This window comes from Crocodylus siamensis, chromosome 1, assembly GCF_052110815.1.
Source record: "Crocodylus siamensis isolate JL-2025a chromosome 1, ASM5211081v1, whole genome shotgun sequence".
Classification (NCBI taxonomy): domain Eukaryota; kingdom Metazoa; phylum Chordata; order Crocodylia; family Crocodylidae; genus Crocodylus; species Crocodylus siamensis.
The window spans coordinates 196,640,244-196,660,018 of NC_143395.1; the positions used below are offsets into that span (position 1 = coordinate 196,640,244).

A 19,775-nucleotide genomic window follows, 5' to 3' on the forward strand; every position below is an offset into this window, starting at 1 on the left:
CTCCAGACTCAGGGGCTAAAAAACAAACCAAAAACCAAGACCAAACTGCAACAATAACAAAAATGCCTGCACACAAGGGACAATCTAGGGAATGACTTCTGCAGACCAGTAAGACCTGGTAAGAACACCAGATTCAGGAAAGACAGATAAAACATCTCTTAACTCAAGTTGGTTTTAGGTCAGAGACTATATATAAAAAAATACCACGCTAAACAGTAAAATTCTAAAATTACTTTAAGAATGCTACAAAGTACCTAGACAGATTCTTTCCCCCTTGCCAAAAAACACATAATCAGTCCGATAAAACCAGGCACAGAAAGATTCCTCAACACATTGCAGGCCACCACAGAAAGAGAAAAAGCAATTAGGGGCCACACACACCCCTGTCACTTGAATTATTGAACATTTTGGACTGCAATTGGGTGGCCTTATAACATTTGAGTGAATTTTGGATGTCTATAGCATTAAAAGCATATCCCCCAAACTGAAACACACAAAAACACAACATCAAATTCTTAATTATGCGTTTCTTATTTCTGTTTTATGTAGTTCATCAAATTTGATAATACTGGGCTGGCATGTCTAGAGAAGTTAGATATAACACTTGTTTTAGGCTACATGTGAAAACCTGAACTACCTTTGCTCTACATTGAGAAGTACCTGGGTTTTTTTCTAAAAAAAGAAAAAAAAAAAGATTACTTTTTTATTCACTGGAAGAGTTAAAATGTACTTCAAATTATATTTCATTTTTCTTTCCATTCAAGATACAAGAATAATCAGAAAATGTAAAGTGGATTCACTCTGAAGAAAAACAAAGTAGCCTTCTAGAAAGAGAATAACAAGAGCAACTCAACTCAAACATGTAGAATTATAGTGAACTGACAAAGGAAATGTAGCTCAAAGGTCTTAGCAGAGTTATTTCCCCCCTTTTCTCAGTTATTTTTCCTAGAAGTACCATACTTAAAGCAAAAGCCTACTATTTTGACTTCCAACTCTGCATAAATAAACAACAATGAGCTTTCTATTGATATTTTTGGTACAAAGCAATAAAGAGATTATAACTGAATCAAAACCAAGCCAGAAGAGTTCAGTAATAGCTAAGGGCATCTTTACATGTGCTTTGGGAGTGGGGTAGGGGAGCGCTTTAAGTAGAGCAGCTGCGAGAGCTGCTTTAAGTGGCCACAGTTTTGGGTATTCAGCATCCTGCACTTTAAAATGGCAGTGGAAGTGCTTTAACTAAAGCTCATTCAGCAAGCTTTAGTTAAAAGGGCCCCTGCCACCATTTTGAAGCACAGGGAGGCTGAATACACGAGACACAGGCAGCTGGAGCATGCTAATTAGGCAGGCAAGTTCCAGCAGACTGGATTAACTGATTTTGCTCTGATGTGCTATAATTACAGTGTGTCAGAGCAGAGTCCCTGCACAACTACAGGTACCCTAAGTTTTAGAAACAGATGCAGTTTTTAGGGGAGGGGAAATTTGAAGATATGCTGCACTATTAACATGTTTTAAAAACTGGGTAGGAAAACAGTAACTAAAAAAGTAGCTCTTTACCATTTAAAAAAGCCAAAAGATAATGCCATCATCTTGTAACCTGGACATCAGCAGTGACTTGAACAAAACTCTACATTGATATATGGGTCTATAGCAGGGGTGGGCAATTATTTAGCCTGGAGGGCCACTTAAGGAGTTTTGGTGAGCTGTTAAAGGCCAGGGAAAGGGAGGGGTGCTGGGGAGATGCCAACTGATCCTACTTAGCCTGCAGGGTGCCACCGAGAGCCTGAGGGGGGGTCGGCTGCTCTGCTGGGGCTGGGCCAGGCCACACAACAAACAGACACCCCCCTCCCCTTCCCACATCCATCCCCGCTACCCCCTGCCTTCCTTTAGCTCAAATGGGGGGAGGGAGAGGAGAGAAGAGAACAGGGGAAGCAAAACAATTCCTATTATCTCAGAACTGTACTACAAAGTACTTAACAGTTTCCCCTTTAGTCTGTTATTGCACTGGAAATGGTTCATTGTTCTCTATGATAGATTTGTCCAAGCATTTCTTCAATTTTATGGAGATTTATGTAGTCTGATCAGAGTTGTTTGAAGCCTGACTGATAGGGATCTATAACCAAAGACAAATGATATATGCCCTTCTCTGCCTCTCACCTGGAAAGCAGAAGCACCTACCTACAAATAGGGAGGACTAATGATTTGTTCCTAAGATCCTGTCCACCAGTCCAGCCCCTTCCCTCTGCTTCACCCCTGCCAACTGGTTCAACTTAAAACTGATTTGGTTAAACTGAGAGAATTTATATGGGTGTGTTGGGGAGACTCCCATCAGTTTACAACTGGTTGTTAGTTAAACCTGTCGCTGTAAATTAATGGACACACATCTAATAGACATGAAGATCCACAAATTAAAGCTACACTAGTGTAAAATGGTATAAATTCAGCATGGGTATAGGCCAAGATTAAGCTACTCTAGATTTAAAAATTGCCTTAATAGAGAATTAAACTATATTCTACTCTTCCCCAGTGGAAAAAAAAGCAAAACTGAATTTTATAACCCTTAGTTTAGATGAATACTTCCATCATCTCTTAAATCTTCCCTCAAGATGACATGATCCCAATTTTGCTGTACTCACCTCCTGCAAAACCTTTCATTGCATTTATCATACATGGTGCTTTTCTCCAGTGATGCACAGCATTGCAGCACTAAAAGATACACTGGCACCTTTCCAGCAAGTAGACTCTCCCATCTAATATGCATATTCATTTACATATTTAAGAAATAAATGGACATGTATAGAGCTCTAAGAATATACTCTGCAGTACTCAACACAAAGACAGTTTGGAGAAAGGCTTCAAGTCATGCAGGACTGTCTACACTTAAAGACAACCCTGACTACAGTGTTTTGACCCCAGGCAATTTTTCAAGAGGTCACTCAAATGTGTGCAGACTTATAACTTTCTGACTAAGCTCACCTGCAAACAACCTCCATATAGCTGTAACTCAATACAGGCCTTCAGCCACACTTGTTCCAACTCTTCACAGGAACCCTGATTTACCCTCTTGCATAATCTCTCTACTCCAGGCTTTCTTTATTGGCAAGTGGTGTACCCTCACTCATGTTAGCAGAACAGGATGCAAAAAGTTCTTCTAGCATGTTAAAATATGAGATAATGTGTCCAAAACAGTGTAGATTGTTGAAGCCAAGATGTAAGCTAACCTTGATTCTAAAGCTAATTCAATGATTTAACAGTGGTGTTAACAGTTTCAACCTTCTGGCCCCACAAGCTGGAGATGAGCAGCGTGGGGCCAGTCTGCAGAACAGATCCCATATAGGGTTGGTCCATGGGTACAATCTAGCCAAGTGCCATCCCAGCCCCACATGCCAGATCAAGCCATGATTTGACACATGCTGGCACAAGCAAGTGCACTGGGTCACGCTATTTGGCTTTCCGGGGGTTTGGAAATTTAGTAGCAGGGAAGCAGCAATTAATGCTACACCACACCCTTGCCATCAAATTCCCAGAGCCGTGCAGAGATCCACAAGTTGACTATATGGCCTTGCAGGGTCAATCTGGTCAGCATATCAAAAGCCTTGCTAAAGCAGCACACCAAGTTAACATGGTTGGAAAAACGCACCCTTTTTTGCCCAAGAAGATACTGTATAAAATAGAGTTTTGTAGGGACTCAGGGCCAGATATGGTTTAGTATCAAAAGGTGCCTACATTTTGGTATTGTAGCACCTAAAGCATAGGCATTTCAACCAGGGAAAGTGATCCAACAGACAAGGGTTAGTTGCACAGTTGCTCTATATGAGGAATGAAATGAGGAAGGCACTTTTTGAAAGCCTGGGAGATGCCCAGAAGTTGCCAACAGGACTTGATCAATATAGACGTGAGTCTAAACTCCTTCTTCCCCTACAGAAGCTTAGGTCCCTGACTCAGGCTGAAAATTAAACCCCTCCAGTTAATTGCATTTCACAGTACCTGAGGGGAGAGACACCTGATGGTGGTAGTGATGGTGCCTACTTCTTCCCCAAATTGTCTAGTGGTCAGAATACTTGCCTACAAAGTAGAAGACACAAGTTCTTCACCTTCCTCCTCACGCTAAGAAATCCATAGAACCAGAGAAAACTATGGTTGGAAGGGACCTCAGGAGGTCATCTATATCAAATCCCTGCTCAGAGCAGGACCACTCTCAACTATAACATCCCAGCCAAGGCTTTGTCTAGCTGGGTCTTAAAAAACCTCTAAGGATGGAGATTCCACCATCTCTACATTAGTCTGTTCCAGTGCTTTACCTTATATCAAACCTAAAATTCCCTTGCTGCAGCTTGAGACTATTGCTCCTTGTTCTGTCATCTGCTGCCACTTAGAACAGTCCATCCTCTTTGGAGCCACCCTCCAGGTTGTTGAAGGCTATTAAATCCCCACTTGGTCTTCTCCACACTAAATAAACCCAGTTACCTCAGCTCTCTAGCCATTTTTATTGCCCTCTGCTAGACTCTCACCAATTTGCCCACATCCTTTCTGTAGTGGGGGTCCCAAAACTGGACACTACTCCAGATGTGGCCTCACCCATGCTGAAGAGGGAAATAATCCCTTCCCTCATTCTGTTGGCAGTGTTCCTATTAATGCTGTTATCCTTCTTCAAAATGAGGGCACACTGTTGACTCGTATTCAGCTTATGGTCCACTGTAAACCCCAGGTCCTTTTCTGCAGAGCTGCTGCTTTGCCACTTAAGTCCCAGTAAATGGGACTGTTCTGTTCTAAGTTCAGGACTTTGCACTTGTCTTTACTGAACCTCATGACATTTCTATTGGTCCAGTCCTCCAATTTGTTGAGATGTCTCTGAATCTTTTACTCTGAAGTAGTATATACCTCCCCCAGTTTGGAGTCATCTGAAAACCTGCTGAGCTTCCAGGTTGTTGAGGGAGACACTTAACAAACCCTGCCCCAAGACCTGCATCTGGGGCACTCCACTTGATATCGGCTCCCAACTAGACACCAGCTCCCAACCAGATCCTGAGCCATTGATTACTACTCTTTGGGTGATTACTACTCTTAAGGCAATTTAGGTTTGCATCTACATGTGCACATGTTAAAGCGCATTAATGCTGTAGGCACAGACTGACATGGGACGAAAGTTAGTGCCAAGTCAGTCCATACACAGCATTAATATGCCTTAAAGTGTCTACACATGCATTAATAATGCACTTTAGCCATTTGTGCCTAAATTTGATACCTGCTTTTGTAGGTATTAAATTTAGGCAAGGATAGCCTAAAATCACCCTTTTTAAGGCTCGTTAAGGGTGTGCACATGTAGGCGTGTACTCTTACTGTGCCTTAAATTGGGCTAAAGTGCCTTCAAAATTGGCATGTGTAGACATGTCCTTTGAGCCCAACAATTCAGCTAGTTTACTACCCGCCTTACAGTTCAACCTATACTTCCTTACGTTGCTTAAGGGAATGTTCTGGGAGATCATACCAAAAGCCTTGCTAAAGTCAAAGTGCATCACATCCACGGCACTCGCCACATCCAGAGTCAGTTATTTCATCATAGGGGACAATCAGGTTGGTCTGTTATGACTTGCCTTTGGTAAATCCACGCTGACTGGTCCTAATTACATTCTCCTCCAAGTGCTTAGAAATGGATGCTTTAAGGATCTGCTCCATGATCCTTCTCAGGACTGAGGTGAGACTGACCAGTCTTCAGTTCCCTGGATCCTCCCTTCTTCACTTTCTTAAAGACGGACACTATATTTGCCCTTTCCTATTTTTCCAAGACCTCTCCCAACCACCATGACTTTTCAAAGATAAAGGCCAGCAGCTCTGCAATCACATCAGCCAACTCCCTCAGCACCCTTAAGTGCATTGTATCTATCCCCATGGATTTGTGCAAGTCCAGCTTTTCTGAATAGTCCCTAACCTGTTTTTTTGCTACTGTCAGCTGCTCACCTCCTCCCCAAACTGTGCTGCCAGATTCATAGATGTTAGGGTCAGAAGGGACCTCAATAGGCCATTGAGTCCGACCCCCTGCCTAGGCACGAAAGAGTGCTGGGTTCAGATGACCCCAGCCAGGATGCCCATCCAACCTCCTCTTGAAGACCCCCGGGGTAGGGGAGAGCACCACCTCCCTTGGGAGCCCATTCCAGGTTTTGGCCACTCTAACTGTGAAGAAGCTCCCCTTAATGTCCAGGCTAAATCTGCTCTCTGCTAGCTTATGGCCATTATTTCTTGTGACCCCCAGGGGCACCTTGTTGAGTAGAGCCTCACCAATTCCCTTCTGTGCCCTCATGATGAATTTATAGGCAGCCACAAGGTCACCTCTCAACCTTCTCTTGCGGAGGCTGAAGAAGTCCAGGTGCCCTAGTCTCTCCTGATAGGCCTTGGCCTGCAAGCCCTTAACCATATGAGTGGCCTGTTTCTGGACTCTCTCCAGGTTATCCACATCCCTCTTGAAGTATCACCCAAAACTGCACACAGTATTCCAACTGTGGTCTGACCAGCGCCTGATAGAGGCGAAGTATCACCTCCTTGGTTCTGTTTGTCATGCATCTGCTGGTACATGATAAAGTGCAGTTAGCTTTTCTGATGACTTCGTCCCACTGACGACTCATGGTCATCTTGGAGTCCACTAGGACTCCAAAGATCCCTTTCTGCTTCCGTGCTACCGAGCAGGTCATTTCCTAGGCAGTGGGTGTACTGGACATTTTTCCTCCCTAGGTGCAGCACTCTGCATTTCTCCTTGTTAAATTGTATTCTTTGCAGTAGTCTGGAAGCTGACTTTTCCTGTGAAGACTGAGGTAAAAAAAGTACTCCAGCCTTTTCTGCACCAACTGTCGCTAGGTTATCTTCCTCATTTGGCAAGTGATACAAATTTGCCTGAACTTACATCTTGCACTTCATTAGAGAGTGCCCCATCAGGCTACAGAAAAGGCAAGGATGATGGTCCTGCTATCCTGCTAGTTGGAGTGTAAGTATAGGCACCTAGTGAACTTTACAGTCAAAACAGAGGTGCTGGCAACTACTATATGTTGTGACTTGAAGCAAATGAAACTCTACTGCTCTTTCGAACACGGGCATCTAAAACCCACTTAGTGTCTTATTTAGGTATCTCCAAAATCAAATAGAGTTGGACCTTACATATTCTCCACCGAGCCCTTCGACCCTGCAACACCAAACTGCAAATCAAACTTCAGCCGAGGCCACTTAAGTTCTAGATTAGGAAAAACTTCCCCACTATGAAGGTGATTAAGCATTAGGACAAGCTACCTAGAGAGGCTGTGAAAGCTCCATCCCTGGGTGTATTTAAGAGCCGGTTAGACAGAAACTAGTACTTCCCCAAGAGGTTGGCACAAATATCAGCTACACTCTATAATTCTGGATAGCTGTTTTATGGTGAGCATTTCTCAAAATTTAGCATGTTTCCCTACTTCAATTTTTGATCAGAGCATTGTACCTCAATCTGCCATAACTACATATAGACCTTTGTTTCTTTACTGTGAAAAAGGTTCACGATGAGTCTGAAATCAATTTGACTAATTTGTCACTTAAGCAGTTCTGCTTAGTTAAATCTTAAAACTGAGGCACCTGACCATGCTACATTCAAGATGTGATTACTTAATGACACTTTAAATAACAACCCAGCCAAATGCTCATGTCAATTGATGGCCTGATAATGCAGTAAGTGAGCCACAAAGTTATTCCACATAATATTTGTGGCTTCTTTGCATCAGGTCTTAAAACTGAATGTGTTGCAGGTTGGGGTTGGCCCAGGACAGTGTGACACTCAGCTGAGTGTTGGGATCCAAAATGGGGCAACCCAAGGGTCCAGGACACAGCTCTCCCTTACCCAGTAAGGCTGGAAGCAGAACCAGTTTCTGGACCCTGTGCTCCCACTTGATCTCCCGAGGCAGACAGAGGGTGGACTTGAGTCCCAAATCAGGGAGCATTTCCCCTCTTGGGCTCACTGCACACCAGACCTTTAAAAAACATGTGTAGCTGATCTGCACAGTTTTTTTGACATCCCTGGTGCACTGGGTCTCTGGGATCAGGGAGAGGTTCCCTCATTTTAGAGTCCCAGTGCATGAGGACCCTTAAAAACTGTATGTACCCTGTAAATCACAATGTGTAAAAACCCTGCAGGGTTTTTAACATTCCCATTCGTTCTATTTAGCAAACACAAGCTCTCTATTACTTTTTTCCATTCACTTTTACCAAGATTTTGCTTTTTAGGAAAATGAAACCTATATGTGGGTGCCAGATTGTGCACCATAGTGCTAATGGGCTTAATTCAGCTAATTTCTGCTTCAGTGGTCTTCCACAGATCTGGTGAGACTCGAATGATCATCACAAAACAGTGGATGAGAGCACTCTGAAATGAATGAGACTAAGTCTGTGGGGTTCATTACCTTGTTCACTGCTTAAAATGATTCTACCTTCATAGATTTCAAAATTACACAATAGCAGAGGGAGTAGTTCTTTTGGCCTTCTTTGGAGGTGAGGTGAAAGTTGCAGGACATTTTTTCCCTGTGGTACTACCAAATGGGTAGCTTTGAATTACTGAGTTTCTAGTTTTCTACTTTCATTCTTCATTTGATAGAGTTAATTAGTGGGAGTGGAAAAAAAAACAGTGACTATGCTGAAATTTAAATGGGTACCTTGAGTGTTCTCTCTTCCAAAGTGTAACACAGCCACCTGTAATCTAGTCTCTCATTTTGCTGCCCCTAGCTCAATTAGGAGTATCAATAAACAACTTCAACATGTTTTCTTTTCTGCTTGATTCTTTAAAATGAGAAGTAGGAACTGTGCTCCCCTCTGTCCATTTGCTTAAATAAAAAAAAGACCTTTTTTGGTCGCTTCTTTGTTTATTGAAAGAGTGAACAAAATTTACATAGCAAACCAAATCTTCCAGGGAACACGAAAATCTGGGCATGAATTTGATTTTGCACCCCCTTCTCTGTTGCATGTAAATGCATTAGATATAAAATAGTAAAACTCTACCTAGTGATATATATATGAAATTAAAAACAGTATGCAAAATACCAACTTATCAACATCTATCAAAATGTCACCAAGACTTTAAAACAAACAAACAACTCTACACCTCAGCTCCCTCAACCACCTAATAATGCATTTTTTTAAAATGCGTTTTAAAAATAATTTAGTACAATATGAATGCAAGAAAAAAACACTAGTACTAAATTCTCATCTAGTCAATTAAACTCCAATTAAATATGGTGTTTAGATACTGAAATAGTACTTGCATCTGATTTTTTTGCACAGGAGCACATTACAAAAAATATAAATATTACTTGCATGCTTTTTGCTACCTGATGGTAGATAAAGTCAATCTATTCCCAGGTCACACAAAATTTAACTTGCTTTATTCTCAGAGCATGAAACTAGTTATTAACTTTCACTGGTACAAACACCAATACATCTAACTCATCTTTTGCCAATCTGACAGCTCAATTATCAAAAGATTTAAAATGGATAGATTACTTCAATTACAATGCACTTCATGTAACATCATTACAATCTTCAGAAGAGGCAGAATTCTGTTCCTCTCAAATTGTTACTAACATCTTGCAGGCTTTGCCACTCACTCAGCTGTTTACAATTACAGGTTTCCCTTGCCAACTGTTGGGGTTAGCGTTCCTGAAAGTTCCTGTGGCTGCCAAGACAAAAGGCTGATGGGAAAAATGGCAGGTGGCAGGTTGATGTGCAGCTGTGGAAAACTGCGGTTACTCAAAACCGTATACCATAGTAGCCAAAATGGTATATAGACTATTAAGCGTGGATACCCGAAACCATGGTTGGTGAGAAAAACCTGTACAGTAAAAGCTGTGTTAACCGGCATGAGTAAGATAAGGGGGTGCTGGGTGTCTAAAAATTCCGATTATTTGAGGCAGGGGTTTTCTACCTTTTTTGGCTGAAAACTCGGGTGTGGGGGTGGGAGGTGGCCAACGCATGCAGAGCAGCGGCAGCACAGGGTGGTGGCTGCTGGTGGTGGCCACCGCCGTGTGCAAGCTCCACCCCCCTGTCCAGCCGGAAACCCGGTTAATAGAGTATTCCGAATAATAGGATGCTAGGTAACACAGCTTTTACTGTATTTTTCCTCCCTTTTACAACTATACTTTTCAGTTCAAAGAAAAACTATGCATCAGGCTTTAATACAGTAATGAGTGTTACTATGTTGCAAGCAGAAAAAAAAGCCTTCAAATATTTAGTGTCAAGGACACTGATGCTCTATTTTATATGCTCATGAACAATGCTCTGCTTTTTCCAACTATTTTGATTAGATAACAAGACATTCTTAAAAGTGACTTACTGACACACCAACACTAAAAACACATGGCCTACTTTGATAGAGCAAAATGACATTTCAAGAAATACAAATGTAAGTACCTGATAATAGTATCTGAGAACCCAGCAAAGCCCTTCAACGTAAGACCGTACAACCTTACGACGAAATTTCTCATCAGATGCATCAACATCAAATTTGTTCTTATAGTAACGCTGTTTCCAACCAGCTTCCCATAACCTACAGAATAAGCACAGTTAGATTTTACCCTATAATCATTTCATATGTATGAACAGTCATATGTTTGCAATTAAAGATGAAGCAAATGTTGTTTCACAGCATAGGATAATGGCAAGACAAACACCTCATCTTAAAAGCAAATTTAAAGTTATTTTTATTATAATGTTAAAAAGGAAAAAAACAAACAAAGAGAAATGCATCTTTTAGTAATCTAAACCAGGGTCTAAAAAGACAAAACTGATGTTGAATAGCACAAAGACAAAACTCAGTGGGCAAGCTGAAATTCATGAGGAGAAAAAACAAACTGAAGGTCCAGGGACAGGCACCCTGACAAGCAATCTTCCTCATTCTCTTGCTTGTCGAAACAGGGATATTTCTGTGATTTCTGAGTGCTTTATTTGAACCCTGGGCATGGACATATCATATCAGCTCTATTAGCTGGTTTCTGATAGATCTGAAGTTTGTCCTCAGACCAACCAGCCAGCTAAAAACTAAGCAGTTCTAATTACTGTATCATGCCAACTATATCAATGTTTTTTTCCTCCAGAAGAGGCATTAACATCTCACTCAACTTATGCATGGGGACCCTCTATAACTAGGGACCTACTTAAGTTCCTGTTTCATGGAAATCACAAAATCTGGGATTGTCTCACAAATCAACAAAAAAAAACCCTAATAAAAATAAAATGCCGGCTCTCCAGTGGGTGCCACTGGTCCTTGCTACCAGGAAGGGAAGACACCAGCTGGCAGGGTGGGATGAAGGGCAGAAGACTAGATGGCTGCTGCCCCCTCATCTCTCCTCCCTTGTCAGGACCTCTCCACTAATCAGTGCTGATGGGCAGGGTCATGGCAAAATGACTGCAGAATGATAACTTTATGCTGCAATCAGCCCACAAAAATTGGTAAGTCCCCCTGGGGTTTAGGAAAACTCCTACCTATAACCGATTTCCTGACAATATTGAATTTACCTGCAGCTTTTTCACTGCATGCAAAAAACCAAAAACCAGGAGAATGATTTGCATTAGAAAGCCTGCCTAACTTTATCCCAACTATACAATTGGTCCAATAGAAAGCACCTCCCAAAAATCCTTGCTTCTTAAAACTACTAAATCAGATATTCTTCACTCAAGTTTTGCTTTAGTATTTGTAGTATTCATTGCTTTGGGTTTTTTCCTTCATTACTTGATTCTTTTATAGGATTTTGTAAAAACAAGAGCAGTGCATTGGCTCTCTCTGAAGCTACCAATTTTTATTAGGGGAAAAGTGTTTTTTCACCCCCCTAAAATTGAACCTGAAAATGTGCGACTGCCTTACAGGTAGGGTCGGCTTATAATCAATACAATATGTTTCTATAGAAATGGTCATGGGGCATGTTTTTGTGGTTTTAATTAAAAACAAAAACAGAAAGCTGTCTTGGGCATGAGGGGGGCAGTGATATGATTCACTCTTTAGGTTAAACAGATATCTGTTTTCTTCAGTATTTTATTATCATAACACGTCTCCATTACCAGTCGTGCCATATGTAATGATATGCTGACCCCAAGTAATAAGTATGCCAAAGAAACAGGGCTATCTGTCAGTGTATGCACAAATTTCAAGTTGTTACCTACACTCTGTACACATACATACACATTTGCCCAGGCTTGTAAGCCCCAAATAAAACATTAAAATACTTTAAGTAATTGTTATTGAAGGTGAAGCAATTGTCACTATAAATTAAACTCTCTTCAAGATGGGTTAAAAAATGCTAGAATCTCTCAAGATTTTTGGTTGCCCCTCCCAAAACCCAATCAGCCTTCAGACAAAAGAAAGAAAAAAAACCTTAAGCGCACTGTGTGGGAGTGCACACACACACTTGTATGAATGCATTTGTTACGGTGAGCACAACCAGATTAAAGAAAAAATTGAGAATTGATTTAATTCCATTTTAAATAGATTTTAATTCAGTTGCATATATTTCTTTTTACAAATCAGTTGCAAATTAATTGCAACTAATCTCAACTTTTAATATAGGAAGTTTGTTTTAATATATCTATTTAAATAAGATAATATAGATAACTGGGTTCCCCTGAAATTGCAGTAAAAGGGGCTCTTTTGTTTTAAATTATACCTGGGACCAAAGGGGAGGGTGAGAGGGTAGAAAATAACTAGTTTTTGTTGGTAAGTCAAGCTTTATAAATGTTACAAACCTTATGCCCTACAGGACATGCCTTTTTTAGTCTTTACTTTATTCTTTTTAGTCTTCAAAAAGTAGTAAATGGTATGTACATTTTAACAAAAATCTGTGCGTTTGGTTGTTTTTGTTCTCCTCCCTCACCCCCAAGAACTTTTCCCTTAATTATTTTGATTAAGGCTTACCAAATAGATATAATACAAAATTTAGATCTTCAATTTGGAATTATTGCGAGAACTAAAACAGGCACAGAAAAATATAGGAATGTGAATTTCTCTTTCACCCTATGAAATAAGTACGGTGAAGATGAAATATATTAATTCAAAAGGGGTTAGATTTTCCAAAACATGTAGGTATCTAAAGATGCAGATGAACAGTAAGAAAGATTTTTAGAATCCTTAAAACTAGGTAAGTGCCTCACTTTCCCTGATTTCAACTGGTATCAGGCACCTAGAAATCTGAAAAAATCTGGCCCAGAATGATCAGTCAGTTCACTAATTACAATTAGTATTTTCTTTGTTTCATAATCAGATTTAACACCAAAATGTATTTTGATAAACATATGTATCCAACAAATTTAAAATTATTTATTAGTTAAATAAGACTCATTTGGAAATGCTGTCTCACTTTACATAATTCCATTTCGTTCCAAATGCAGCTTGACAAATCATGAATTAAAAAAATAAAAATAAAAAATTCAAAAACAAGACACAGCTTGATTAATCACTGTTTTTTCACTCAACAACAAGTAAAAAAAATTAGGAACCTGTACAAATGCCTGCTGAGGTATACAATTGTTTAAACAATTGTACACAAATATACCATTTCCTCTTGGCGAGCGAAGGAGTGATACATTTATGTAAAAACTTAATTCAATTTCAAACCAACATATTCATTCTCACTCCTTTGTATTGCTATTAAAACCTCTCTTTAGGCAGGTAACTAAAATACAAATGCAAAAAAGATTTAAACTGTTTGATTTAAATCAGAGTTTCTTGCTTGCTGATTTACATCATGATTAAAATCTGTGATTTACATCACTTTGATTTAAATCAATTCATTCTGGTGTGTATGCATAGGAAAAAGAAAATGGGAGCTAGAATACTTTGACATGAGAAGATCAAATGACACAGATCAAACATGAAATGCATGATAATTATGAATGCCACCAAGACTTTGCAACTAATATTTAACATTTTGCTTTCCCATATATCTACCTACATTTCATACTCAGTCAACATGTAAATCTATGAGGAGGTGCAAATGAACTAAGTTGGCCTCTCACTTTCCCAGGTCATTGGTTCAAATTCTGGGTTTTAAGCAAAAGATAATTTATCCTACTCCTACCCCGATGTTTTAAAAGCGGCAGCTGTTCTAAAAAACTGTCAGCTAAAGGGAATTTCCCTAATAGTTATAAATTTAACCAGTATAAACCAATATTGAAAAAAGACGTATTTTGTTAATCAATATAAATAATACTACACAGCCTAGCGTAACTGAACTTTATGGGTTAAACAGCTCAAAATTAGATTGCAAAACAGTGGCATTCAGCTCACATAATCAAAGCTAAACACTGAATGTCTAGCCAATCTAGTGCTTGGTCTCAAAGGGAGTAGTGGCTTGGAGGATGAAAACCTGCACGCATACTAATCTAGATACTTAGATTTAACAGCTATAGCTTACGCATCTCACTGGAATTTACTGAATATTCTAACCCTCCACATTAATTACTGGTGGATAAAAAGATCATAGAAAAGCATCCGAAGGCACTGCTGCTCTAAGCTAAATAGCATTAATTAGACTGCATCTATTTCAGCAATTTGCTAACAAAGTGCTACAAAAAATGGCTTCACCTGATATTATCCTCTGGCTCAGGTTCACTGTCACTGTCTTCAGCTTTTCGTTTAATTCCTCCTGCTGGGGATGGGGTGCCATCAGAAGTGAAACTAGTATTAGGAGATGCTGAAGGAGTCTAGGGATATAATTATTATACATAAACACAGGAAAAAGGGATTTACTATACATTTCAAATTCAAGTTAAAATTCATAGTTTTGTGGTAATGAAAAATCTATGATATTCTTAGCTCCAAAAAATTCAAGCCACATGCTACAACATCTAAAATTATTAGTGAATCCACCAGAATAAAGCTGGGTTGTTTTTATGCAAGGAACCAGGCACTGAAATGTAACATAAAACAAAAGTCAATGAAATTTGAGAAAGATCATGGTAAAATAAATATGAATGAGGAAGTATAAAATTATTTTTGACAAAATACAGAATGTTTGGTATATTCCACAAACTAATATAAGCCTGTGTGTACAGTTATGGTCTTTTTATTCCTACAGTTTATTTTATGATTTCTCCTTATGACGGCAGCAAAACGTGTCTCACATACGCTACCGCTTACAGACTATTTAGAATTCAGAAGTGGTCACCAAATTTAGAATATTACTGCAAATTAAAAGTGAGACTCTTTAAATTTATGTATTTAACCATAGAAGAATCAAGTACAGTAGGTCTAGGAAATGTCATTTCTGCAGAGTAGAGTAAAAAAAAATTGAGATAAAACTGTTAAAACATTAAAGGCTGTAACAAGTTAAGATCTGGGAGGGTAAAATTTCAAAGGAGGAGCCTCAAAACATATGGATTTTTATGTTTCTATACAAAAATACTACACGAGTCAGTTTTCTTCAGTTCAAGTACATTTCAGAATCAAAGTGAACAGAAACAATACAAGTTAAAGATAGATACCCTGGCTTAGAGGGAAAAAAAGTACTTTTTAGTGAAGACTCTTATTTTAACATACATCCGTTGCTGGATAGGTACATATGATCCCCAAGAAAACCTTATCATAGATTGCATTGGTGACAGTTATGTGATCAAATGTAGTTAAGCATCCCCATGACACCCTCTATTTTTCAGGTGTTCAGATGTTGAAGAGTCTCCCATGGCTGAAAATTTTTGGAAAGGAACTAAAAACTAGTTAGTCACTTCACACATGTATTTGAGATAATGGGAAAGATACTTCCCCTACCTTACCACAACCAAAACTATTTTTTTAGCATTACATAGGTTGGAACTCAGATGAGTTATAAGGACTAGAAAAAACAGAACAAAACAAAACAACCCTCTCCAACCCCGCCCCCACTCACTCACTACCAGTGCTAAGGAAGAAGCTGCGCTGTGCCATGTGCAGTGATCTTCATTTGGCTACTTAGTAAACATGGACTTCTTTTAAGAGGCACTGAATAAAGCAGAGCTAAAGCAGCTTATGCATATGCAAGATTCATTCAATGAGTAAAACCACATTCTGGCAAAAACAGCTGAAAGATTGTATTTTTTAAATACACTTTGAACTACTATGACTGAATTGTGTACCACTTCCCTGTTTATATTGTGGATTTTTGAACTATTATAAAGAACATAAGGTATATAGTAAAATGCTTTCTGTTGAGGAACACACCACTCTAAAAACAAGTAATCCTACCAGATAGTTAGCGGATCTGTTCTAAGAAACACTAAATGCTATTTGTCAGCTACCCTGAATGTGATCTTCATCTGGTAAAGACAGGAAAAGACTTGAATACATTCAGCTTTCACAGACATTTCATAGAGGTAGGAGGTTAAGGATTTTCTTTTTTCTTCCTGCCTGTACTGTACTGGAACCTGGATATGCTGTATTTTTTCAAATCCAAGATGCCTAATAATTAGAATCTATAACTTTCTATATACAAAAAGTAATAATTGGTGGGTTGTGTTATATTCATCTCCCCACCACTGCAGCAGGGAAAGCAGTGGCAGGGGACAGGTGGTAGGGGAGGAGCAACTGGAGGGCAAGTAACAGGCAAGTCAAGCAGCCGGCAGCCTTTCCCCAACACTAACCCTGCTTGCCACCAGCCCGTGTGCCCTAGCATATTTTCCCCCTATGCTACCAGACCTCCTACTACTTGTCCCTCCCCTTTACCTCTCCCAGCATGTGCCCCCTGCTACCAGGGCAGGCAGGGGCCAGAGCAACCCCTTACTCTGTGGTCTGGGCAGAAGTGGGAAGATACGCAGAAGGAAGGGGCAGCAGGTGGGGGCAAAACACAAAAGGAGGGCAGCAGCTCCAAGTCAGATCAGGACTGGAGTCAGAGCCAGAGCTGCACCACCCTATACTCAAGCCCAAGACAAGGGGCTTCCCCCGTCTCCCCTAATTACATGAAGGGAAGGGCTGAATTAGGGGAAGTAAAGTCCATCTTGGGGTACCTACAAAAAATGTTATTTCTCTTTCTCTCTCTTCTCTAGAGATACAGAATACTAATGCCAAGTAAAAATGAAGGCTACTCCAAAACCACACGAAAAAATGCATTTGGAACAAAACCACAAAACAAAAACGCTACACTGGGAGCCCAAGTTTGCTTACATCTTGGAAGCTACCACGTGTCATTAGAAAACTGACAGTACATGTAATGACCTCTCTCTCCCCTTATAAAAAAACCCACTATGGCTTTTTGAAAGCTGCACCAGATCAAGAGGCAGAGGGAGAGAGGATCAACAAGAAGCTTTTCAGCTCTGTAGAAGCCAGCTGCAGAAAAGGAAACGAGCTTGCCTGCAGAGCTTAGGACTTCCACAAAAGCAGAGGTTTAGTCAGTGCAACAATTTAGGGTGTAACTTACTTTCTTTTAAGAGATGCCAGCAACTTTGGATTGCAAGGAAAAAGTACCATCAAGTCAGTATGATCTTATCAAAAAACCCACTTTTCTGATCCATTTTAGAAGCACTAGCTGCCAGCTTACCGATTGAAAAAATTTAGATGGAAAGGAGTTTGTTTAAAAAAGGGACACATAGCACATATCACGGCCTTCCCAGAAAACTGGGCTTTTGCAGCTCTATGATCAATACAATCACAGCAGCTTGAAAGATTGTAGTAGGGATATTCTACAAACTCACAATACTATAGTACCATCTAAAGCAGTGATTCTAATCCAGGATGCCATCAGACATTTTCAAGGGTGCAGCAAGGTACCATATAATGTTAACATTGTAAGGTACGCAAACATTCACAAGATGAACCCAGTGATTGCAAACAGAAATACCTAGTTATGGCCTGAGTTTTTTTACAACAAAAATTGCTCTATTATTTTTCTGTAGTCAAAAAATAAAAAACTGAAAACTAAGTGCAGGCATTTTCCAACTGGTGCTTTGAGTCTATCCAGGGTTCCTCTGGTCTATTCTAGAGTGCCTCAAGTCATAAAAAGGTTGAGAACCACCAAATTAGAGACAGGAGGTACCTAGTGAGTCTGGAATTTGAATTGGTTTATTAAGTGGATAGGTAAGTTGCAGACCAACAGTAAAACTAATGGGGCTGACAACATATAAAAAACCCAATTCAGGTGCTTAATTTTATTTTTCCTGCATTGCTTTTGAAACAAATGCTTAACTCCCCCACCCACAGCAGCCTCAACACCATAAATATTGATAAAGGAGAAAAGCTTGTTTAAAAGCATTTAATTAGGAAATCGTGCTTTATTTTATATTTACATTTTCAGATCTCTAATCAGCAAAGTGATTTGAAATATTAAAATAAAGAATAAAACTTGATTTCAGGAGCCTTGTAAAAGTCATTATTAAAAACCTAACTAGCTGAGTGGTTCTTCATAAAAGAATGAAAGTGGAGCTATTAAGTACCTAAAAGTAAATTGCAACACTTCAGTTTCTTGTATATTTATTACTTTTTCCTTAAGCTTAAAATAAATTGAATCATTCACTTACAGAGTTCTGCATTCTCATTTCGAAGGCTGCCTGTCTGGGGTTACTGATTGTCTGAGGACTAGACCTATTTCCACTGCCCAATGCTTGAGGGGAAAACTGTCCACCAGGGATAAAAGAAGGCTGATCCCTCTTGAAAAAGAGAGAGAGAGAGAGAGAGAACAATTATACATATGCTGAAATGAGTCTAATATCAGAAATCACAAAAATAAAATTCATATATTTGATATTACTTTATAAAATTTCCAATTATTATAAAACAAGCTTAACTTAATCAATTATTCACGTAGTTCATCTAAGGGGCATGTTTAACAAGATCTTACCCAAGGGTTTATTACACGTAGATAAAATGTCAACTGAGACCCCCTACATTCATAAAATGTATTAAATCCTCTTTCACAAGGTGTATTTTTTTTGGCTGACATCCTGGAAGCTGCAAGAGACAACATCTTTTGGAGGGACAGAAACTCCACATAGCTATTACCATAGAACATGGGACTTACAAAATCTTATTTACATACTGCCATAGAGTATGTCAGCCAAATCTTAAATCTTACATGCACAGAGGACTTAGTGAAAATATGTTTCATCATGTTTGCAAAGCCGGCTAAGTGATGAATGATGATCCTATGACACTTCCACTTGATCTATAGTTCCCAGGTTTCAAGGAAGTACACAGATACAGAAAAAAGTGGGGAAAACACTGGGACATCCTACAGCATAGTTTAGAGATGGATGATCCTGCCCTAAGTAAAGGACTGGACAGCTGACCTCATGAGGTTCCCTTTTAAAAAAAAAAAAAGGTCTGAAGTGATATACTGAATAGACTAGGGCACTTGAAGCTAATTTTCAAGTGCTTTGGGGACCTGACAATTAGTAATCAGACTACTCACTCTCAAAAAGTTACTCTTATTTGCTATCCTGTAACAGGTTTGTTTGAACCTGGAAAGGTTTGGAGTTATCAAATGAACAAGCCAGGAAAGAAAAAAAAACAACAAAACCACACAACACTTTTTTTTAAAGCCAAATCAAGTTTTTTGCTCCAAGTATCTTTAAGTTAATGCAAGTTTAAGGATAAGGATTCAACTTACAGATGAAAAAAGACAAGTTAAGGTTCCCACAACAATCACTACTTCTCCTTTCAACCTGGGTTATTTTATGTTGCTGTAAATTCACAAGTTTATGGGCAAAATGCATGTGTATTGGCTTGCTTTCTTTTTAATTAGTCTAATATAATATTTCACTGCACTGAGAGTTTAAGAGGCATGTTATATCATGCCTCTCTCTCTTCCCCACTAAGGTGATAG

General features: G+C 39.4%; 1 protein-coding gene across 1 annotated transcript in view; it reads right to left on the reverse strand.

The window, feature by feature from the left end:
• The window catches only part of XRN2 (5'-3' exoribonuclease 2), a 100,903-nt gene that overhangs the window by 49,340 nt on the left and 31,788 nt on the right, over positions 1 to 19,775 (reverse strand). The window contains exons 15-17 of the mRNA XM_090051922.1: positions 18,472 to 18,600; positions 14,573 to 14,691; positions 10,411 to 10,546 (exon numbers count right to left, since the gene is read on the reverse strand). Of these exons, the coding sequence (XP_089908048.1) occupies positions 10,411 to 10,546; positions 14,573 to 14,691; positions 18,472 to 18,600 (384 nt within the window). The remainder of the gene's footprint in view (positions 1 to 10,410; positions 10,547 to 14,572; positions 14,692 to 18,471; positions 18,601 to 19,775) is intronic.